The sequence below is a fragment of the Colius striatus genome, chromosome 15, assembly GCF_028858725.1.
Source record: "Colius striatus isolate bColStr4 chromosome 15, bColStr4.1.hap1, whole genome shotgun sequence".
Classification (NCBI taxonomy): domain Eukaryota; kingdom Metazoa; phylum Chordata; class Aves; order Coliiformes; family Coliidae; genus Colius; species Colius striatus.
In genome coordinates this window covers 10773007-10796349 of record NC_084773.1, presented here as the reverse complement: position 1 = coordinate 10796349, position 23343 = coordinate 10773007, and the positions used below count along the sequence as shown (strand labels likewise).

Genomic DNA, 23343 nt, shown 5'->3' with positions numbered 1-23343 from the left:
TAGAACACCATTTCCAGGTCAGCTTTCAAGCCTGATAATGTGCACTAAGAAATTCCTGTAGCAGATTAGCGTTTATTTGCTGAAGAAGATTCCTCAAGCCTGTCAGATGTAGAAGTACTAGCTTACAATTTAGAAAGGAACAAATTTCCTCAACTGTCAGATTAAAAAGCTCTGAAAAGATCTCATTCACTCCCTTGAATAGTATCTTTACAGGCAAACAGTCTCCTCACCCTTCGGTCCACAGGGACAGTGCAAGAGAAAAATCAGACAAACCCCATAACTCTTCCCAAATTACAATATCAAGTGCTTGGTATGACCGAATAACCCAACCACATCAGATAACAGAAGCCACTCAATACCAACTACCCCACTCCAGATCTGTAAGAAAACTCAAATCTGCAGTTCTCTCACTCAACACTGACAATGGTCAGGAAAAAAGTCAGATGCAGCCAACAGCTTTAAAACATTTACTGCGCTGCACAGTGCAACACAGAGATACCCGTCAGCTCATGAACCACTGAAGTATGACAGCACGGAGCTCAGCAAGGCTGGTTTACCAGCTCTTGTTCTGTCACAGCCATAATATTCAATTAAGAACTCAGCTGGATATATCTACCCTCTACTGTGCAGAGTTACCCTCTAAGAAAGCAGACTTTGGCAGATAAAATTCTCAGGCTAATCCTAACAAAGCAGGTCTGAGATAGCTAAATCTATTAGAGAAGAGTCCAAGTTGATTCTAAGGTGGATGGAGAATGGAAATGACCAATAAGTCACCTACAGATGAGTATTTTCTCCTTAGAGGGAGAAGGGATGTAAATGGCATGAAAGAATAATAATAACACCACTTCCTCTGGGGTGTAAACTTCAGAACAGAACACTGACAAAAAAGAAAGGTCCCAGAAAATAATGGTGATCTAGAGCAGCAACAACTCATCTGAGAGGAAAACACACCCTTTTAGATTCCTCTCTAAGGAGGCAGAGAATCTTGCCCATCTATTAACTTCACTTTAATCACTGACTCCACAAAAGAGCATTCCTTCAAGACATGATTAACAGCCATTTGAAAGGAAATCCTGACAAAACACACTTCTGTCCCCATTTCACCAATAACATATTCCAGAAGCTCAAACTGAATGGAAGTGTTTTCCTCTAAGGCTGTTTCATCACTTTCTACTTCTCACTTGGTTTTCATAAAGTCAACAGAACTAACTCAGTTCACTTTTTCTGGTTTATCAGGAGGTTTGTTTTTCAAAGCCTTTGGTGTGAACTTCCTACTGAGCTATGTGCATTACTGGAAGCATAAAGGAGGATTTAAATCCAGATTGTTCGTGAGTGGTAATAAAAACTCCTTCACTCACCAGTTCAAAAGCACAGAGTGGTACTCACTAGTATGTAGAATGTAGTGAAGATTGGGCTGGAAGTGACCCGGATTTTGGCCCTGGCAGAGGGCAGCTTCCAGAGAAGAAACATGAAGAAAAGCACATTGGGAACCAGGAGCAGAAGATCCCAGTAGCGGACTCTGCAAAAGGTAAATAAAACCAGGATTTTTCCTGTTCTTCAGCATCTAGAAGGGAAGACATCAGCCCCAGCTCCTTCTCAACCAGACTCTGAGAAAGAAAGCTCTTTCCCTTTGCCCAGGGTCAGATCATGATCCCATTTCATCTGTCTCACCTGGATTTCCCAATGTCCTCATAGAGCAACAACAGGCACTTGTGTGGCACGGTGATGTTGGTGTCATTGACTGCCTGCATTGTTGTTGGGGTCAGAGTTGTTACATTATCCAGTGCTGTCACCAGAGCAGTCGAATGTGTAATGTTGTCAGACACGGAAAATCTCATCACAGCCATCATGGACTGGAACATCCTGCCTTCCTTCTCATCCAGGTCAAACAGAGCACAAGACAACCACAGCAGAGAAAAAAAGCAACATTAAATCAATTGTGAGTCAGAACTAAAAAACACATCCCTGCCATTAGGCCCCTGCACAACTGCTTCCTGCTTATTACAGCAAATGATCAGCACCTGAAAGACTGTATTGCACAATGAAATACCACCTGCCCTTACTCTGCCCACAGGCATTCGAGTGGGCAGTGCAAAAACACTATCTTATATCAGAGCAACAAGCACCTTCAGAGCAGCATAACACCATGTTGGATTAAATCTTATAATTTTTTGAGTTTTGGTAGATTCATAAAAGAAATCGAGACTCAGTAACAATACATGGCAGCATCAGATGGAGACAGAAACCCTGCTGCAACAGAACATGATCATTCTACCTCCCAAGATAAAGTTAACAGTCAACAATTTGATTTCAACTGTTGCACAGAAAAAATGAAGGCTCCTATCTGAAATGTGTCACTGTTACCAATCCTGCAGTCTGAAGGCAAGGAGAACTTCACATATCTTTACCTAAATGGATCATACAGACTCTTTATCTTCCAAAACCAACACTTCCAAAAGCCAAGGTTTAGCATTTTTCTTCTCATCCTATGCAAGACACAGGAACTACTCTGATTTTAAGCACAACAGTAAGATTGTAAAAAGACACTGCCTAGAACCCTGTTAGCACAAAGTTCTCCACCTTCTTTACATCCGCCTGTCTCCACCACATTGCCTTTGTCAGACACAGATGAGCATCATCACTGGCAGTTACAAAACCAGAACAAGGCATGGTCCTATCTAATGGGTTTTCTAAGGTCAAATCCTCAGGCAGCAGAGAGCTATGGTCAGAATTTGAAGAGTTGCAGTACCTAGCCTGCCCTACCTACACATGACCTGCCTCTCGGAAAGATGACAAGACAGAAATCCCCATTCCCCTGATGAAGCCTTTTTTTTACTGCCTTCCCCGAGAGAACATTCACATCTTTTCAGCCAACTGGTCATCTCCCATATCACTGCTGTGATATTATTGGCCTCCAGAAGTGAAAGGGAAACTGCTCTGCCACCCATAAAACTGCCCATGCCTGGCTTTGACAGAAACCACACCAGCAGTAGAACCTCTGCTGGCTCTACAATCACCTTGTAAGCTCTAATACACTATGGCACACAGTACTTTGGATCAACTTCAGGGTTTTGACCTGATTTACCTCAGTAAGATTCGATGTATCCCCTTGTGCAAATCCTTGACTCTTCCCACTCTAAAACAGCAATCCTTTTAAGGCATTTGACTAGCTGTGAGCTGAATACAAACACAAGGTCTTATCACCTCTCCTGGCACTCCACAAAGAAGTGGTCACAGGTGGCACACAGATTCAAAAAAAATCCCTCTCTATCAGGTGCCATGTTAAAGATGCACATTGCCAGAGTCAGCACCTGAGCAGGCTGTGTGCTATCACAAAGCCAGGGTGTAGCTCAAAAAGATTCTCCTGTTTGACTTTGCCCCAGGCTGGCATGGCAAAAACTGACAGCCTCTGTGACAGGACTCAGAAGGTATTTCCCCTGCAAGATTATGGGTGACTCATAAGTTAGAAACAATCAGCACAACCCTGTGTCATCTATTGAGCTTTTAAGAATTCAGTAGCACCTTCCCCACAAGCTGCTGGAGACTGTGAGCCACAGACTCTTTTTTTCTTTGGAGGCTGAGATTCTTCCTAGGCCTTTTGAGGGGTACAGGGAATCACCCCACCCTGCACTCACAACCTCTCCCTTTGATTCATCCTTGCTGGTAGGTACTGTGCTGGGATTGTCCTTTGGATACTGCCATGTGCTGCACATATCTCATGAAACAAACACATTCAGACCTGGAAAGATCAGCTTTGTGGCAAGATGACAAAAGCTGTGCCAAAAAATCCTAGTTCTAGGAGAGGTTCCAGCAAACAACCTTCACATTACCGACTTGTCTCGAGAAGTATCCTCCCTTCTTTCCAGCTCCTCGCTTCTCTGAATTGACACCGTTGAGAATGATCTGCTGTTAATAATTTTGCTCCATTCTCTTCCTCTGAAACACCACTGCATCTCAGCAGCAAAGACAAGTATGTTCCTATTTGTCAACATTGGAAAAAATTCTACCTATTTTTAAGAAACATCATGGAAGGGTAGAGAAAAACCTCACAGTTCACAGGCAAAATAACACCATCAACTGCGAACCATCACGACCTCCTAATACCTCTTTTGCGACAAAGAATTTGATATGCCTGTCACATGGAAAAGAGACAGAGGATAAAGTTGAGAGAGAATTACATGGGAAGAACTTTTTTCTTTAGAAAAGAAACAAACAGATTCCATTCTTCTTCCCTAGAAGCCACCACTGTCATGCAACAGCAGCAAGCTGCTGATAAGGAGAGGAGTTGGTCACATGTAACAGAGCTCCAGTGACAAGCTTTCAAAGGGCAAAGCAGACACAGGCTTACCTATTGGCCAGGCTGCTCGCTACAGCCTGGTATCAGTATCCTATTCTTCCTCCTAAGATGGAGTACACACAAAGCAGAGCAGCAGAACGTCCAACATGATAAAAAGGGCAGCCAAAGCCATCAGCTAGCCAGCATAATTTTCACACTATTCTAATAGCTAAGGCCTGCAGCGAGGATGTGGAGAACTGGCCCATTCTGCAGAAATCGCCAGCAAAAATTCCAGAACGGATGGCAAGGATCTGGCTAGGCTTCGTCAACCCCACCAATACTGCTCTTTAGAGCACCCTGTCCAAACCCATGCCAGGTCTAGTCCAAAATAAATCCAGTCAGCTGATCATATCCAAGCATATCACTCACCACACTGCCTCCACAAGGCTGTTCCCTTAGCCAGCCGTATCTACACAATCAGGGTCAAATCACCCTGTAGCCACATAAAAGGAAACCAGTGCCACAGTCCCGGGCTTCCTTTTTCTTCTAGCAGGCAGCTCTAATCGCTAAACACCAGAAAACAAAATAAAAAGGTCATCTACATTACAGCCAAAGTCACACTGACTTGTTGGAAGCCTGTTCCTCTGCCCAGGCACCAGGCTCACAAGGTGCATTCAGATCAAGAACATCCACTCAACTCATAGGCAGCCGTGACAGTGCTGGGGAAGGCTCAACTGCACCTTCAGTGCAAACAACTGCTTCTTACCAAGGGGGTGCTGGTTCTTAATTCATGGCACTATAACCATAGTAGAGCCCAGTGAAGTCCTGGGCCCAAATCACTGGTAATTCTCTGTGTTGTCAAAGCCCAAACACACTACCAGAGCTTTAGCTCTAATAAAAACATCAAAGTTTTCTTGCTTTCTGAAAACACCATCAAAAAATCTTGAAAGTAGACAGATTACACTGTGGTTACGATTAAGATGGCTCTTAAAAACATTGTTTGTGCAAGAAAAAACTGCACTGCCTAGATTCCTGCTTAAATACAACCGTTACTTCAATTACTTCAATACTGAAAAATGAACTCTTGTTTTTAAGATGACTCTTCAAACTTCACTCTTGCAGAAAATTGGCACATTTTTCATCTCACCCTTTGAACTCACCAGATGGGGATTTTCCACCTCTCTTTTCTTCAAGTTTCATTCTCATATCTTGTTCTGAACTAAACTTTGAAAGAACTGCAACGCTAAAAACAACCAAAGAGCAACAGCAAGAGTAGAAGTAACAGTAATCCAAAATCATCAGACAAGAGTATCCCATTTCGGGGACGTCTTTCAGAAATAGTTATTTTGTGGGTTTTTTGTTGCTCTGTTTCGGTTTTGGTTTTATTTCCCCTAGAAGGCGGGTGTACAAACAAGAAAGAAGGCAAGCAATAAGGCAACAAGTGAAGCAAAGTAACAGTCCACGGTCACTTCATTCTACGCCGGTTTTTAAGGCTGATAAAGGAATCAGAGTGCTGGAAACAATCTTAAGCTACTTTTTACCCTTGAGGCTGGCAAAGTGCCTGTGGGCACTGCTGCCACGGGCGGTCTCCCAGGCTGCCAAAGGAGGCAGAAAGCTGCCACTGAGGGACCTGCCGAAGTGTTTGCAGAGGGCAGGGCGGAAAACCAGCGAGCAGCGTGATCCACTCGAGCAGCGTGATCCACTCGGGCCGCCGGTAGCCTCCGAGCTGACACCGGCTGCGCCCGACGACCCGCAGCGCCCCCGGCCAGGCACGAAGCTGTTTTCCTGCCAGACCGCCCCGTATGCAAACAAGAGGCAGCTGGGTGGCGAGGCGCGGGCTGCTGACGCCTGACAGGTACGCTGGGGCTCCTCTCAGCCGGGACCGAGCACCGGAGCGCGGCGACCAGCGGGCCCTGCCGCCGTCCCCCTCACCTCAGAGGGCCGCGGCCCCGCCGCAGCCAGGCCGAGCCGCGGGACGGGGCCCGTCGCTCCTGGTCGAGGTTCCCCGGCGCCCCTCCCCGCAAGCCCCTCCCCGCAAGACCCCCCTCCCGGGCGCCGGCCCCGCTCCTACCCGCCGCGAGCCCGGCCCTGCCTCCCCGGCGACGCGGCTCAGTCGCGGGGGCCCAGCCCCGCCATCCCAGGCCCCGGCCCCACAGCTCCCCTCAGCCAGGGAGCGTCGCTGAAGAGCCAGTCAAGCAGAGAGCCGTGCTGCCAGGGCACACGGGACGACGCCTTTTCGGCTAGGCCCAGCGGCGCTATTTACAGAGGGTCCCCGAGAGGGTGCTGCTTGGACCAATCAGAGCCCAAGCGGAGGAAGGATCTGTCAGAGAGGCCGAATGGAATGGCTGCGCGAGCCAATGGGAAGGGGCGGGGGGCGGGATTCGCGGGGCAGGCGTGCCGCGCGTTAAAGGGGCTCTGTCCCCACCACTTCGGCTGCGGGGCTGGCAGCTGAGATGCGCGCGTCAACCGTTGTCACCGGCGCGCTGGGCCCTTTCCGCAAGCCTGTCCTGAACCGCACGTGTGGGGGGAACGAAACCTCCCCATGAACCGCAGTGCTTATTCGCACTGCCGGGGGGCAGGTCCACACCGGCCGCCCTCGCCCTCCCGTAGGCCGGCGGGGGGTCCTCCTCCGCTGCCGTGGCCGCCCTCACTCCCTTCAGGGCGCAGGGAGCAACGGCACGGGCGGCTGCCTAGGGCTGCGCTCACACCCCCTCACGGCGCAGGGAGCAACGGCACGGGCGGCTCGCCTAGGGCTGCCCTCACACCCCCTCACGGAGCAACGGCACGGGCGGCTCGCCCTGGGCCCGCCGCGCCGCCATGGAGTGCGGGGCAGTGTCCCCCCGCCGGCCGGCCCCGGCAGAAGCCCACCCTGGCTTCAGGCAGGCCGGCTTCGATGCTGGCGCTGGCTCAGCCTTTTACAGCCTGATCGTATCTTCCAGGCCGCCAACCCAATGTCACAGCCTGTGATCAAGCGCCCATATCGTTATGATACCAACGACACAGAGAACGAAAGCACAGCTCCCCTTTGACAGATAAGCGAGGCTTTGTGAGAAGCAGGCCCTTCTGTGTAGTCAGTACGCAAAGAAGGGAGGAAAGGACCTCTTGGTGCACCCGTGGCACTAACAAGCCAAGGCCGTGTGGGTGCTGCAGGGCAGTGGGTGCTGGGCAGTGCTGAGTGTCCCGGCACTGCTGGCTGCTGGGCAAACACAGAGCTGGCACGCAGGTTGTGACTTGTGACCATGTGTGCGCAAACTGAGTTAAAGTCAACCTCAAACAGCCCTCACAGACTTTTCCCCACATTCGGTGTCCTTGTGCAGAAGCACTTCTGTGACGTATCAGCACAAGCAATAGATTTCTATGAATATCCATTTTCTTAATGTCTATCGGTTTAATAAACACCCCATCTTAATTTAATTTAACAAACCAATGTCAACTTTCTGAACTATTGTTTTGTTTGGAGAGTTTTCTTGGTTAGAATTTTCAGTAAGAGTTGCATGTCTCCAAGGTGAGAAGAATATTTTAGGCTACATTTCTAGAGGAATTATTGATTACAAGGCAGGGGAGTTAATAATTTTCTTCGATGGACTGGATACTGTAAACAAGTCCCTGCAGGAAAGAATTATTAACAACCTGGAGAGTTTGGCTTTTAAGGAAAGTTTAAAGCTGACAGAACTAACCTACACAGCTTGGACAGTAGCAGCTAAAGGGAAACAATTATTAAGAGGATTTGGAGGTGCAAACACAAGGTAGAGAGAAGAGCTATTTAGTAAATCAAACAGGGGAATAACAGAGAAATGAGCCAAGATTTAAAAAGAAAATAACTGGCTAAATATCAGCAGGTCACTCTTTGCAGTAAGAGCTGTTTCTTCTGCTGGTGTCATGCCTTTGGAATGACATCCAGAGAAGCTAGTCCTTAGATTGTCTCTTCTCCCAGTCTTTCAGATTAATCATATGTTGCAATATTTTGACATGTTCCATTCACAGACCCAAGCTCAAAGGTTCAGCAGGCACCAACATTTCTGAGTTACAGGAGACACTTTTGTTTAAAGAAAGTTGGAGTACTTCTGCCTAAAAAGAGCCTTGGTAACAGCCAAAAGTAAAATCTATGTCTTGTCACACTCCTATGTAGATTCAGGAGCTAACTAATTGAACATGTTACCTCCCACATAACTGTGTCAGGAGAGATTTTGCTCTCCAATCCACCTGCTCATTCCATCTGATTCACTCTGAGGCTAGAGCCCAGCACGTGAGACACCAGATCCAAAGGCAGAAGACTGCTGGGTGCCACCACAAGGACCATGACACTTTAGATCCCGCCTTTCCCACTGTTTATGGGGAAGAGAGGAGATGGGGAATCCACAGTTATGGTTCTTTTGTGTTAATAAGCCATTCCTTTTAGCCCAAACATGCTGTGTGCAAACACAATTCTGCTCTTCCTACCTCCAAGAACTGCTCCACCTGTTTAACAACACACGTCCTCCCACTTCAGCTGAGAATCACTACTTTCTGTGTCATCCAGCACATAAAGATGGCAAGACTCACTCCCTTTGTCCTTGCTGCGTCACTTGGTGTTGCCAGGCTGAAGTAAAACAAGAGGTGACATTTAGCAGCCTTGGTATAACCTTGAGAGCCCCAAGGAAAACGGGTGCTTGGCAGTTTGCTGTCCTTTGACAACCTCACCTGACTCGCAGATGTCAGAAATGGAAGGTACAGCCATGGTTTCCAGAATAGCATTACAGCCTTGTACTATCACCAAATTTCACTATTCTAGGACATTTTATCTCTCTACAATACACTTTCAGCTTTTACTAGATCAGTCTACTGGACAGGATATTACTTCTCATGCAGAAGTGCTTTGCTGTTCCAGTGCTGAGCCACTGTACAGACAGATGTATCTGTCTTGTTTCAAAGCTGCTCTGCCAACTTACTGATTTCTAGTTTTAGCCATAAATTTGCACCATGAGACACCACCCATGTTGTAGTCCTGTGTCTCTGCCCTTCTTTTCACAGGTAATCCAGCTCCGAGGGCTCCTCCTGTGCTGTAAGCCACTGGTAAGCAAAATCCTGGTATCACATTCATCAGTGGTTCATCACAGCATGTCACCTCAGCCTATTGTCAGACAGCACAACCTTAAACAAGTCTTGGCCTATCTTCCTTTAAGCCATGGTGGCCTCTAATGGCCCACAGGTGGGAGCATCTCTAGGGGGGCTCCTTGTGCCTGTTTCACTTGAGCACCAGCCATCTGCCTGTTGTGTCACATAGATGAGGCTGAGCCACTCTCCTATTTATATCACGATGCTCCTGCTTTGCTATATTCATCCCTGGCTGAATCACCCAGCTGGGCCTGAAAGAGCCATTTCAGGTCCCTGATTGTCAGCTGCCTCTTTAGTCACTTTTGCATCTGATGTCTCCCATTTCAGGGTTACTGTCCCACACTTCACTGCACCCAAGAAGAGAAATAGCCTGATACAGTGATGAGAAACCTTTCAGAGAAAGGCCCTCTAAAATCCAAATGACCTGCTGTTACACAAGAGCCTGTGGCCTGGAAGGAAGTGTTTCACCTCTTTGCCAAAAGTCAGCCTACTGCTTGTTTTGTCTGCCTAAATTCCTCTCCTAGTTTCTGTGGGACACTTGCTCTTCATTTCTCCCCTTCTAAATGGCACTGCTCCCTGCACTGCCAAGGCAGATGTGTTTGAAGAACTGCTCAGCTCCTCAAGGCTGTTATGACATACAGACTTATGCCAAAAAAACCCCAAACCCCACACGAGAACCACCCTTCCACCTCTTGTAGTTTTAGTGTGAAGCACAACAAAGTTGATTCAAGCGGGTGTCCTGTGAGTCAGTGGCAAACCTTGTCCAGCAGATGTGAGAACATGGACACGGCAATCTCCCTCGACTTGGGCCCCGGAAGGAATGAACTCCCCTCCCACAAATCGGAGAAAATGCCCAAATTGTTGCCGAAATTTGCCAGTGCTGCTCACCGGGCGCCCAAGCCCTCAGGACACGGTCCGTGGCTGACGGTAACGATGGCCGTACTGCGCTCTCGCTTCACGCTCCCGCCCGCCGCCTCACCGCTATTCCCGCCCCCGGGTCTATTCATTATTCATGAGGTTTCGCGCGCTTTTGCCGATCACGTGGGTGTGTTTTCGCGCGGAATTGCTGTGGGCAGGAAGAGGCGGCAGCGATGGCGGTAAGCGGGCGGGCTGGTGCCGAGGGGTTCCCGGTGCCCCCGTCGCGGGGGTCGGGGCACTGCGGGCACGGCGCGGCGGCGGGAGGGCATTTCGGGGCGAGGGGGCTGGAATGGGGGTGCGCTTGCCGGGACACTCGAAATGCCGAGGGCAGTTTCCCACGTGTCCTGCGGCAGAGAAAAGCCAGGCCGAGGAAGGATCGGGCTCTTCGCCTCGGCTGCTCTGGGCTCAGCGAGTGATTTCCCCTTATTCTCCCATCATTTCCGTTGTCATTTTGAGGTCTAACTAGTTTAAACTTGCCCCTTTCGGGAAAGAGGACTCGCCGCTGATGCACGGTTCCCCCTCATGGGCTCCCCTATTGCAGAGGCTCCTGGAAACACTGACCTGCCTCTCCCCGCTACGTCCCAGTGCTGGCGGGGAGGGTGTCCCGGGCCCACCGCCCTCACCCTCAGGGTCCCTCGCCCTCACCATTTCCTTCCTGGTCCTGCAGGACTCCTCCGAGTCACAGACGGCGGTCACCAGCCCCCTGCGCAGCTCCCGCCGCGGCGATGCCTTCACATCCAGCCCGGGCCGGGACCTGCCTCCCTTCGAGGATGAGTCCGAAGGGCTCCTGGGTACCGAGGGGCTCCCTGAAGAGGAGGAGGAAGGAGAAGAGCTCATCGGGGAAGGGATGGAAAGGTAAAGAAACCGGTGTGAGCCAGCTTCTGGAGGGTTTGTGTCTGCGGATGGGGTTTTGTTAATGGAGGTTGGTGCAGCCAGTGATATGGGGGGAACTCAGCCATGGTAGGGTCCCTCTACTGTGATGGTTGTGGTGGTGAGGAAGCCAAAGAGCTGTTGGACAGTGGAGAAAGGTCAGCATGGTGTGGTTTAGGTCCTGGAGGAACTGAGCAAATTGCAAGCTGGGAGCAAAGTGCCATCATGATCTGGATATGTGATATATGTGATATACCCAGCTCCTTACTCCTTCAGGTGTAAACGTTAACCTTCTTTTTACTCAGCCAGCCGTGCTAGCAAGCTGGTGGACTTTAAAATACAAATTCCTGAAGGGTGACATTCCTAACCATGGTGCTGGAGCCCTCTGTGCTGCAGGGCATCTTCCACTGTGAAGTGCCTTCCTGCTCAACATATTCAGTCTTGCTGCAGAACAACTGTCCTGACCCCTACCCAGCAGGAGCTGCAGAAGGGGTGCACAAACTTTGTGGAGCTTGTCTTCAATGCTCTGTGTGTGTGCTAGGGACTACCGCCCCATCCCCGAGCTGGACGTCTATGAAGCAGAGGGCCTGGCCTTGGATGATGAGGATGTGGAGGAGCTGACCGCCAGCCAACGGGAAGCCGCAGAGCGAGTCATGAGGCAGCGAGACCGCGAGCTGGGCCAGGGCATGGGCCGCATGAGGAGAGGGCTGCTCTACGGTAGGTGGGGATGAGCCGTACCAAGCGAGTGCCAATCCCTGTGTGGTTGACTATAAGCTGGCCCTTGTAGGGGGCTGGAATCTCACCCTGTGCAGTCCAACTGTGACTAATACAAAGAGTGGGATGGGAATCCCAGCTCTTAACAATTTTTCCTCCCAACCCTCAGATAGTGACGATGAAGATGAAGATCGTCCCTCACGGAAGAGGCGGCTGGCGGAACGGGCTGCCGATGGCATGGAAGAGGAAGATGAAGACATGATTGAGAGCATTGAGAATCTAGAAGACATGAAAGGGCATTCAGTGAGGGAGTGGGTTTCCATGGCAGCTCCTCGTCTTGAGATTTATCACCGCTTCAAGAACTTCTTGAAGACCCATGTGGATGACCATGGGCACAATGTCTTCAAGGAGAGGATCAGTGACATGTGCAAAGGTAGGCCTGGATGGATGATCAGAGGCTCCATCCTCTTTATGAGGGTGATCCCTCTTTATGCAGTGATCCAATTGGCAGGTGGATTTTTTTTTGCCTGCCCTGTTTGTCCCAGACATTGAGTCAGCACTTTAAGAAACTCAGATGCTGATGTAGATAAATGAATAATGGAAACATGTCTGCTATCTTCTTTGATTCTGGCTGACTAATTAGAAGGCCCCTGGTGTCTGCTACTCATTAATATTCATATTGTAGAAATGCCAGCAAAAGAATATGTGGGGCAGCAGACAGTGGTCTGCAAGCTTGTGAGCCAAAAGAGAACAATTGCTTGCTGTCTGTGCTAGTTACTTTCTCACACTGGAAACTGATTTATCCAATAACAGGACACAAATAGACCTTGTGCCTTCGAAAACCATGTCAGTGTTGCAGCTTTATATTCTGAGTAGGCACTGCTGGCAGAATGCTGTCACTGTTAAATTTGAAAAGCAGAAATAGTCAATTCTAGGAACAACTCATGTAACTGCACTTATTTATATTTCTTGTTTATGTCGGGGCAGAAGCTCCAGAAGCTTGAGTAGTCAGGGTCAGTGTTACACAGATAGGAAGTAAAAGGTATGTCTTGTGCCTTTCCAGGAGCATAAGATGCCAAAGGTTTTTGCCAGCCACTCAGCTTAATTGTTTCTCCTATTAACTTGTGTTTCCTGGAGGTCTTGGGGAGATTTGTGTGTTGGGCTTTGGCTTTTAAGCTTCAAGAACACTGACCCTGGGAAGTACCTGTGCTGAACTGGAGAGGGACAACCACAAATTTGATATGAATGAAGAATTTATCGGAGAAATCGAAAGAGTTTTCCACCCATTTCCAATTTGTCAACCTCTAAACATTTTTCAGGGAAGGTGGAGACATCTGCAAACTGCAGCCTACAGGACATGGGTTTGTCTGTTCTGGCTGTCTTTTGCAGACTCCTTGAGTGAGCAGGTTGAAAATACAGTTCACCCCATCTTTTTCTTAAGAGAACAGAGAGAGTCTGGTGGTGAACTACGAGGATCTGGCAGCCCAGGAACATGTCCTTGCCTACTTTCTACCTGAGGCCCCAGCAGAAATGCTGAAGATCTTTGATGAAGCAGCCAAGGAAGTGGTGTTGGCCATGTACCCCAAATATGATCGGATTGCTCAGGAGATCCATGTCCGCATCTCCCACCTCCCGCTGGTGGAAGAGTTGCGGTCTCTCAGGTAAGCAGCAGGATTGGCAGCAGTGGCTGTGGGGCCTGCAGCAGCCTTTGGGGTGCTTAGGAGAGATAGTCTGCAAGCTAAAGCTCTGGAGGAGTCTGACAGGATGACTGAGTCTGTTACAGTAAAAAAAAAAAGATGAAGGATGAACTTCCAGTGTCCCCAAAGGTAAAACACAAACCCTGAAAGAAACTGGTAACTGTTTCTTCCTAGGCCTTTGGGAGCTGTGCATTGTAGCAAGGATATTTCCATGGGGTGTTCTGCCTTCTGTGCCCTGCAGGCATTCAGCATCTCTCTTGTCTTCCCTCAGGCAACTGCACTTGAATCAGTTGATCCGGACCAGTGGAGTGGTGACGAGTTGCACAGGGGTGCTACCTCAGCTCAGCATGGTCAAATACAACTGCAGCAAGTGCAGTTTCATCCTGGGACCCTTTTTCCAGTCCCAGAACCAGGAAGTGAAACCCGGTTCCTGTCCAGAGTGTCAGTCTCTTGGCCCCTTTGAAATCAACATGGAAGAGGTAAGAGATGTGCCTGCCTGAATGGTGTTATCTGCTCATCTTACCTGAGCTGCTGCACTGCCTGTTCCTTCCAGTCTACCTTTGGCTCCCAGCCTTTGAGCAGGCTTGGTGCTGCACGAGGAGTCTACTGCTCTGTCCGGGGGTCTGTGAAGATAAGTTTGAGCTCTTGACCAAAATCTGCCCAATTTATGAGCCAGAAGTCATTTATTGCCTCATTTTAAGTGTTTGGGCTGAATCTTTGGCCACAGTCGTCTGTGTGGCACACAGTTACCTATCCATGTTGTAGAAATGCAGACACAGACTGTCTAGCCCTCCTCCTTCCCAAGTTAGGTCAGTATCTTATGACCTTCTAGCTAAGGAAACTATAGGACAGGAGCAAAGTCATTGATATGGAGCTTCTGACTTTTAATTCTTTGCTTTGATATATATCTTAACTATCTTAAGTGGAGCATCCTCCTGCCAGGAAATAGCCCAGTATTTAGCTGGACAAACACTGTGGTGACTGAAACACAGTGGTGAGAAGTGACAAAGTGCTTTCCTATCTCCATTGTCTGTCACACACTGAAATTGCTCCCCACAACCTCCATCCTCCCCTGCCTGTAGCTTTCTAACCAAAGCACAGCAAATCTGTGACTGGACTTTCTCTGGTGAGGTGCCTTTGGAAAGCACAGGCCGTGCTGGTGCTCTCCAGACTTGCTGGGTAACTTTTTGTTGCTATTTTGTTGCTGCAGACAGTCTATCAGAACTACCAGCGCATCAAAATCCAGGAGAGCCCCGGGAAGGTGGCTGCTGGCAGGCTGCCCCGCTCCAAGGATGCCATTCTTCTTGCTGATCTGGTTGACAGCTGCAAGCCAGGGGATGAGATTGTGAGTACATTGTTTAGCTCAGGTATGGGGGTGAGCACACAGTGTTTTTAATGACGTTGGCATCATGGGAACATCTGTGGGGATGTGAGGAGGGATTGCTTTCAGGTGCACGTAGGCAGTTACTTTTGAGACTGGCATCTGAGAATGGAGAGGGGCTGTTTTGTACTGTGCAGTCACTGACATACCATCTCCTGGTTCCCAGGAGCTAACAGGGATCTACCACAACAACTATGATGGCTCCTTGAACACTGCCAACGGGTTCCCAGTGTTCGCTACTGTGATCCTGGCCAACCACATCGCCAAGAAGGACAACAAGCTGGCGATTGGAGAACTGACTGATGAAGATGTGAAAGTGATTGTGGGTCTGTCCAAGGATGAGCAAATAGGGGAGAAGGTGAGTCAAGCTCAGGCATCCCTTCTTTGCCTCTCACCTGTCAGCTGCATCAGAACGTGATGAAAGATGTCAGCTCCCTAAACAATGGTTAAAGAAACTTTAGAAACCCCAGTTCCCTCTGATCTTCTTTAGATCTCAGGCAGCTGTTGGTGTGAGTGAGTTATAGGAAGGAAGTAAATAAGAAACTTTCCTTGTACTTTTGGGGGTTACATTTTCTGTTTCTCCCCTTCCTTCTCTGAGCCTCCCATATCACAACAGAGCTGGAAGATGGGTGAGAGACACTCAGACGCTGTTTCTACCTGAGCGCTGTTTTCTCTCCCTATATTCTGAAAGCAAAGTGGGCAAAGCATTCTGAGAGACCAAAGTTTTAGTCTCCAGTTCCCTTAAGGCAATGTTATTATTTAACCACTCTCTCTGCTCTGTAGCAGAGATCTTAGCTTTGCTTTAGTACTTGACAGAGCAAAGCTCCTGGTCTGGTGCATGTTCAGACTTACCTGGGTTGGGTTTAAGCTCAGTAATAGGGGGACCTCACTCTATTGCCTTGGTCATTCTGGTTTTATATTGATTGTTATTCCCAGTGAGTGGAGCAAATTGAATTGAGCCAGGACTGTGTAGCCTCCAGCGTCAGGCTATTATCAGAATACCCTTGAGAAAGTAAGCCAGCTGTTCATAATATTTGACCACGATGACGATTTCCTGTGCGGCATAGTGCTGGATGGGCTATCATGTACTGTGAGTAAGCCTCAAATCAAGGTCTCCAGCTTTGCAACAGCTGATAACAGTCACTGCGGTGTGCTTTGTGTGGAGACAAGGACAGCACTTTCCAGCACCAGACTACACAGTCTGCTGTACCTCGACAACACCATCTGTGAAGCACCTCTAGGGGACTCTGGGTGGGCAGTTACCTTTGAAAAAGCTCCCTCACCTTGGGTAATCAAACACACTTTGGAGGCAGCAGTATTGTAAGGCCAAATTCTGCCCAGACTAGGAAATGGTAATTCCCTGAATAACTCCTGGTTTTCCTTTCAGATTTTTGCCAGCATTGCCCCATCTATTTATGGGCACGAAGATATCAAGAGGGGCTTGGCTTTGGCTCTCTTCGGTGGAGAGCCCAAAAACCCAGGTGAGTGTCACTTTGGCCGCTTCACTCAGCAAATTGATCTGGCTTTGTCCATGCAGTTGCAGTGAGAGTGGTTAGAGTTGTCTGTGTCCCTTGGTGACAGATGAGCAAACTGATAGAAGTAGCTGCTTTTATCATGCTTGTAACTGGTGTTACAGTAGAAACACTAAGACTGAAAATGGCTCCTGCAGGGAAACCTGGGCAGGTTTTTATCCCTTCTCCTCTAGGAGGTCGTTTTTGATGCCCCTTCAGAGGTTTGACCTTTCAGTGTTCTGATTTGTTATCATCTCTTACTCAGAAGGATGTTTTCAGCAAGGTTGGAAGTGCTGTTTTACGTGTGTGACCGCCTCCAAAGTTGTCTTCCTTTTGCCCTCAACTTCCTTATACTTTCCCCTGCTTACTCTTTACCTTCCCTCAGCTTTGTGGTCAAGACAAGGTTGCTGTCATACCACGCACTCAGCTGCCAATGTGTCTCTGCCATTACTGTTGTAGGTGGCAAACATAAAGTCCGTGGTGACATCAACGTGCTTCTGTGCGGGGACCCTGGTACAGCAAAGTCACAGTTTCTTAAGTACATAGAGAAGGCATCTAGCAGAGCCATCTTCACCACTGGCCAGGGTGCTTCTGCTGTGGGCCTCACAGCCTATGTTCAGAGGCACCCAGTCAGCAAGGAGTGGACTTTGGAGGCAGGAGCCCTTGTGCTGGCTGACAGAGGCGTTTGCCTGATCGATGAATTCGACAAGGTGAGTCCCAGCTTCGTTTAGCTTGGCTGTGGAAGGACAGGCTGTAACCTCTGCAGTGAGGAGACACTGTAACTCAGGGTGCTGTCTCCCAGTTGACCAAAATTCCAACAGTTTGCTTAGCCCCTTACTAGTCTATAGTGCAGTTGTTACCTTTTAGAGCATCAGGAGCCAATTCCCCTTCATGTGTTGGGCAATGGGTATAGGCATAGATTGAGTCATTATTGCTTTTCATAGATGAATGATCAGGATAGGACCAGCATCCATGAAGCGATGGAGCAGCAAAGCATTTCCATCTCCAAAGCAGGCATTGTTACATCTCTGCAAGCTCGCTGCACAGTTATTGCTGCTGCCAATCCTATAGGTAAGTGCTGAGAGACCACAGGACTGTCTCACGCCTCCAGCATCAGTCCATGAGAACTGCAGCACAGCTTCCTCTCCCTTTGACTGGTTTCTCCAGGTCAAGTGAGCAGTAAAGTCTCTCTGCACAGAGTCATCTGTGCTTGCCTCAAAGCTTTAGCCCTAGAGCCTCTGCTTGACTGGTACCTGTCTCTGTGATCCAGGTGGGCGATATGACCCGTCGTTGACTTTCTCAGAGAATGTGGACTTGACTGAACCCATCATCTCTCGATTTGATATCCTGTGTGTGGTGAGAGACACGGTGGACCCTGTGCAGGTACCAGCTATGCCACGAATCTGAGCTTCTGCAGGGCTTGTCTTGCTGCTGTTGGACAACTGCAGCTGAGTGTCCCACTGAGTTTTCCTATCCAGTGAGTGTTTACAGCATCTTTTCCTCCACTGTTCTCTTGTAGGACGAAATGCTTGCCCGGTTTGTAGTTGGCAGCCATGTCAAGCACCACCCAGGTAGCAAGGACACGGTGAATGGGGACACCAGTGAGGTTGTTCTGCCCAACACATATGGAGTTGAACCTATTCCCCAGGAGATCCTGAGGAAATACATCATCTATGCCAAAGAGAAAGTCCACCCAAAACTCAACCAGATGGACCAGGATAAGGTGGCCCGGATGTACAGTGACCTCAGGAAAGAGTCTATGGTGAGAATACTGAGGAAAAGGGGGAAGAAGTATGTATCCAGCCTGCAAATTAGCCTGAGACTGCTCCAGCATATGTTGACACATTCTTGCCATTCCTGTCACGGAAGTCTATCCCACTGTTTTGTGAGAGACAGGCAGATTCTGCAGTGTCTGCTGAGCAGATGATTCTTCATCTAAATGCAGCGTCTTGCCTGTTAGTAATCTGTGGACTGATGGACTGGACACATGTACTAGTGCTTGCCATGGCAAAGTCCTCTCACTGTCACCCAGTCTGGCAGGCCCACAGGAGATGTTTGTATTAGCTTAGGGCCATATGCTCCTGAAACAGTACAGGGAGACATTCTATGTATAAGTGCCTTTCTCTTTTTTTTCCATGGGATCTTTCAGGCTTGTTTCACACTCTGGAAGAGGAATTTGTTGAGGTCAGAGGAAGATTTTTAGAGCTTGGGAAAACTGTATCTTTTTTAATCATCTTTTTGTTTCTTTAATTCCTTCTAAAAGTCACTGGAGGAAATGGGGTTGCTATTCCTGGAAAGACACTGAATAATGGCAGGGTCCCTTCATAGCATCACTTTGTACCCTGCTGAATTGAAATGTGTCACAGGGAGCCTGTGCCTTTTAGCAGCACATGCCAGCAGGTGGCACAGCCTCCTCAGTGAGAGGCCTGGGCCTGGGACCAGCTCTTCACAATCCCCACCCGTCTTGCCCTGTGGCTTTTAACCCTTCATTAAGGAGTTGCCTCCTGTTCTCCCTGCGTAGGCCACCGGCAGCATCCCCATCACAGTGCGGCACATCGAGTCCATGATCCGCATGGCCGAGGCTCACGCCCGCATGCACCTGCGGGACTACGTGGTGGAAGATGATGTCAACATGGCCATCCGGGTGATGCTGGAGAGCTTCATCGACACGCAGAAGTTCAGCGTCATGCGGAGCATGCGCAAGGTGGGCACTGCGCCGCCTGAGCCCACGGCTCTACCCGCACCCCCGAGCTGCCAGGTTCCCCTGCAGCCTCCTCGCACTGCGCTGACTGTGGGAAACAGCCTCTGCCAGGCTCTGCAGGGGTCTGTCCCGTGGAGCCAAGCGCTGGGCATGTGTAAAGGAGTGCTGGGAGTCCGAGGGCATTGCAACAGAACTGCCCTGCGTTAGTCTGTGGTGAGGCAGTGTTTTTGTTGGGGCTGAGAAGGAAGTGTGCACTGACCCTCTGTGTCAAAAGCAGTTTCTTCTTTTTTGATGCCTTCCCTGCTGTTTTGGCACAGGACTCCCACTGCTGCTGCTGCCAGGTGATCAAGCCTGAGCAAGCAGCTAGTTTCTTCACATTTTTTCTAGGGCTTCTCAGGGGAAAGTGAGCCTCAGGGCAGCACTCACTGTGGTTTAGTGCACTGTCTGCCCTTTTCTCTAAGTGGCAGGGGCTGGCTCCCAACAGCTTTTGACTGCTCACAGCCTGGCATTTATCTGCTCCAAGTGTCTGACCTCAGTCTGAGCGACTCATGCCCTCTCTGTTTGGTTTTAAACAGCCAGCCAAGTGTGAGCGTCTGCTGGGCCAGCAGTCTGGGTTAAAGGAGGCTGCTCTGTGCTTTCCCCAGGGCCAGCCTTCCACAGTGCCAGCCCCCTCCCCCAGAGGCTCCAGGGCTGGTGATGAAGATCCCCTAAAGACTTTTTTATGGCTGTAAGGGCAGCCAGCGGAGGAGTGGTGTGCTTGTTATAAAGCTGTGGTTTAACTGCACATGTGGGTGGCAGCTTGGCAAGGCCAGAGTCCCTAAAGAGGCACTAAGGGTACAGGTGACAACGCTCTCCTTTGGTTCTTGTGCTCTCTGGGAGGAGAGGGGTGGGTTGGTGTTGGGCATGGCAGACCATGGTGCATCACTCAGTTCCTGACCTGGTTCATTTCATCCTCTTCCCCAGACATTCTCCCGCTACCTTTCGTTCAAGAGAGACAACAACGAGCTGCTCCTATTCATCCTGAAGCAGCTGGTGGCAGAGCAGGTGATGTACCAGAGAAACCGCTATGGGGCCCAGCAAGACACCATTGAAGTCCCAGAGAAGGACCTGGTGGATAAGGTACGGGCTTATTACAACAAGTCTTTCTGGGTTTGGTTCCTGCTCTCTGTCTGCAGCCTCAGGACCAGAGGTGTTCTCAAACTTGTGACTTTCCTTGTTGAATTACCATACCAGAAAAAAATGATGTTAATCAATTTAAGCCAGAATCAAGACCATCTCACCTGTCTCTGCTCCTCTCTTCTCTGGGAACACCATATTTTTCTCCCATCAGTTCTCATCCTTCTCATCCCGCTTTGTGAACATCATCCTGCAGTATGGCTGATGCTTTGCAAGTAAATGAGGATGCAAGTTCCCTGGCACCTGCATTTGAAGAAACAATGAGCAAAAAAAAATCTCTGCTTGTATGAACTTTACCAATCGTTCCTGAGGCTCACCCACCTTCTCCTTAATGCATCTTCATCCCAGTCCACAGGCTGCCTTCCTGCCTCTGCCTTTCTGTGCAATGTATTGACCTCTCTTGGCACTAAAGCAGTGTTTGATTCCCAGGTTGATTCTTTTCTGCTCCTTGTATCAAATGTGCAGAGCAACCGATTCCAGAGTCACCAGCTTGGTGCTGCTGGGGCAGCCAGCCCCAGTCAGAGGTCTCTTGCAAAGCTATCTCCCACTGGGTGAGGTACCAAGGGCTTTTGGTAGTAGTTCCATTCTAGCTCTAGTGGAATTAGAGACGAGCTGAGGGCAGGCAGATGCTGAGCCAGCATCCTCTCTCTGCTCAGCTCAGCTCTGCTACTGCTCCTTTCTTCCTGACCTGCAGTCTCCCCTGCTACTGCAGTTCTGGTTCCTGCTGAGTAGAGCAGATATTGCTGACTGTCAAGTTTGATGCAGCTTCTGCTGTGGAAAACCACACGGGTCTTTTTTTTTTAAAATAAACATTTACCTCTCCTGTCCTACCTCCTCCTCTTCATCCCAGGCTCGACAGATCAACATCCACAACCTCTCTGCCTTCTATGACAGTGAAGTGTTCAAGATGAACAGGTTCAGCCGGGATGTGAAGCGGAAGCTGATTGTGCAGCAGTTCTGAGGCTGGCAGCCGAGTTCACCACATGCTCCTTTGAGATGAGACCGTGGTCTTGCAGACCTCCCAGGAGCAATCAGAGATCACCATCCAGAGGGACTAAGCTGCACAGTCTCTTACTTGCTTTGTGCCTTGTGGATTAAGGGAAGACTGAGCTGCTGGAGACATTGTAAATAGAAGAGAGTTAAGTAGTTAAATGCCCAGCCAAGACTGTTGAACAGCTTTGTTCACTATTTTGCCTTGTAGCTTAGCACAACAGGGAGAGAATTGCTGGCCACATAGATGGCATATTTGCTGTTTGTTTGTTACTTGTTGTTATGGGCTCATCTGCAGGAGGGACAGAGTGGGAGCATTCAAAAAGCATTTGTCTGCCTTATCCACGCCCCTTGGGTTGCAAGCACTCCCAGAGATTCTCTTTTCCCATCTCTGGTGACTGTGCAGCCTGCTGGGTGGTAATTGAGACTGCTTTCAACTCTCCATGAACCAGCCAGCCTCGGCTCCAGGCCTTTGTGCCTGACACTTGACATTTCCCCAGGTGCCCACATGGATTGACCTTGTGCCCATTTTCTGCAAGTGAGCTGAGGGGTGGAGCAGAGGAAGTGATGTCTGAAATAAAACAACCATTTCTAGTATTGGTGGTGATCTGTAAGGGCAGTGAAAGCTTCAGTACATACTGAGGAGTGTCCAGAAGCCTTAGTGAAGGAGCTTCCCTTGTCTTTCTGGATGTTACGTGCAGCTGTCAGCAGATGTGAATTTGTGGCTGGATTACAGTGCTGGCACCTCAACACCATCTCTTGGACCCATCTGTTGAGGGTGAGGTACCATGGTTTTGGGAGTAGCAATGCAGAAATCTTGAGCTCAGTGTTCACATGAGATTTTCTTGTGGCATTCATTTTAAATACATTTGTTTTTCAGTACTCTTGTGTTTGTTCCTCTTTTGGGAACTCTTGCAGGAATGGGGGGAAGGAGGAGTATAGTGAGCATCTTGGATGCTGGACCTGCTGCTCAGCAGTTTGTGGAGTTTGGTTTGGGTATAAAATGTTAGCAGGAGCTGTTAGTGCTGCTCTCTCAGCTTTTGCACATCTTCACTGTGGATAGATGCCAGGACCTAGGTATCCACAGGACAGTGTTGTGAACTGTTCCCACTAAGGGCCTGCCTGCGGTGTCTCTTGCCTGCTTATTAGAGCACTGATCACACTATGGACTCCTCTGTAAATGTTTCTATTGCCTCAAGGCTGTCTCAGCACATATCTCCCATCTCCCTTCCCAGCCATGTGTCATGGCTTCCCAGATCTCATGTCTTGGCTGCTGCTTTTGATTCCAGTCTGGGAGAAGCAGTAACTCCTCTCCAAGACACAGCTGAGGTCTGTAGTGAATGTGCTTTGCCTTGTGAGACTTGGGACAGGAAGATATCTCCAACCTCCCACCTGCAGAGTTTGTGAGCTGGCTGCTGCAATTATGTGCTGGCCAAGCAGACCTGTCCCTGGCTGGCTGCACCATGGGCTTTGTCATGATGATATGTATGTGTGTGTCCCCTTAGCCTTGTTGTTACTGGGAGTTGGTGATGCTTCAACCCTTCAGGGCCTTAGCACGTGACTCGGACTGAACCCAGCTCCACGTGTTGCCTTTTCTGTCTGCCAGCTCTCTCCTGTCTTACTTAACTGTTTTGACTGTTTTTTTCCCTTCCCGCTGGGTCTCTGTCTGCCAGAGCTTTCTGCAGACAGCACTTTCTTGGCGTGCCTTCCCTGCCCTTTACCCCAAGTGTGCACCTGGGTCAGGTATGGGCTGGGGACAGCAGAGCTGCTGTGTGCCTGGAACTGTAGGGCAAGGCCCATCATGGCTCCTCAGGACTGGGCACAAAGCTGTTAGCAGTGGCCACAGACAGAGGCCATCCCTGGGGAGGGCAGCTGCCAGCACTGGAGAGCTGTGCCCAGCTCTGTAGGAACTCCTGTACCTTGCTGGGCAAAGTGCTGGCCCTGAGTCAGCAAAAGCATTTTTATCCTAAACTTTATTCCTGCCTCCTGTGCTCTGGTCCCACCTCACTTGGCAC

The 23343-nt window shown here is 49.3% G+C and overlaps 2 protein-coding genes across 10 annotated transcripts in view; one reads left to right on the top strand and one right to left on the bottom strand.

Moving 5' to 3' along the window:
• TPRA1 (transmembrane protein adipocyte associated 1) overlaps nucleotides 1–6523 on the bottom strand; it is a 16744-nt gene extending 10221 nt beyond the window's left edge. The window contains exons 1-4 of one of the 5 annotated variants that reach the window (XM_062007990.1): nucleotides 6348–6523; nucleotides 5424–5519; nucleotides 1672–1871; nucleotides 1387–1519 (exon numbers count right to left, since the gene is read on the bottom strand). In XM_062007990.1, coding sequence (XP_061863974.1) covers nucleotides 1387–1519; nucleotides 1672–1862 — 324 coding nt within the window. In that variant the 5' untranslated portion in view covers nucleotides 1863–1871; nucleotides 5424–5519; nucleotides 6348–6523. Of the gene's footprint in view, nucleotides 1–1386; nucleotides 1520–1671; nucleotides 1872–5423; nucleotides 5520–5817; nucleotides 6189–6208; nucleotides 6267–6347 lie in introns of those variants that run through there. The other 4 variants (XM_062007988.1, XM_062007987.1, XM_062007992.1 and 1 more) reach the window with 4 other exon arrangements.
• MCM2 (minichromosome maintenance complex component 2) lies at nucleotides 5916–22210 on the top strand. Of its 5 annotated transcripts, none has more exons than XM_062007985.1 (18): nucleotides 5916–6131; nucleotides 9287–9328; nucleotides 10141–10283; nucleotides 10956–11143; nucleotides 11700–11875; nucleotides 12042–12305; nucleotides 13314–13533; nucleotides 13841–14048; nucleotides 14780–14914; nucleotides 15117–15308; nucleotides 16338–16431; nucleotides 16921–17171; nucleotides 17406–17532; nucleotides 17732–17844; nucleotides 17981–18223; nucleotides 18983–19165; nucleotides 20126–20281; nucleotides 21189–22210. In XM_062007985.1, the coding sequence occupies exons 3-18, from the start codon at nucleotides 10191–10193 to the stop codon at nucleotides 21297–21299; spliced, it is 2754 nt and encodes a 917-aa protein (XP_061863969.1). In that variant the 5' UTR covers nucleotides 5916–6131; nucleotides 9287–9328; nucleotides 10141–10190; the 3' UTR covers nucleotides 21300–22210. The 5 variants fall into 5 exon arrangements, with proteins under 5 accessions (XP_061863969.1, XP_061863968.1, XP_061863967.1 ...); XM_062007984.1 differs by having other exon boundaries at nucleotides 10138–10283; XM_062007983.1 differs by having other exon boundaries at nucleotides 9698–10283.
• The last annotated feature ends 1133 nt before the right edge of the window (nucleotides 22211–23343 follow it).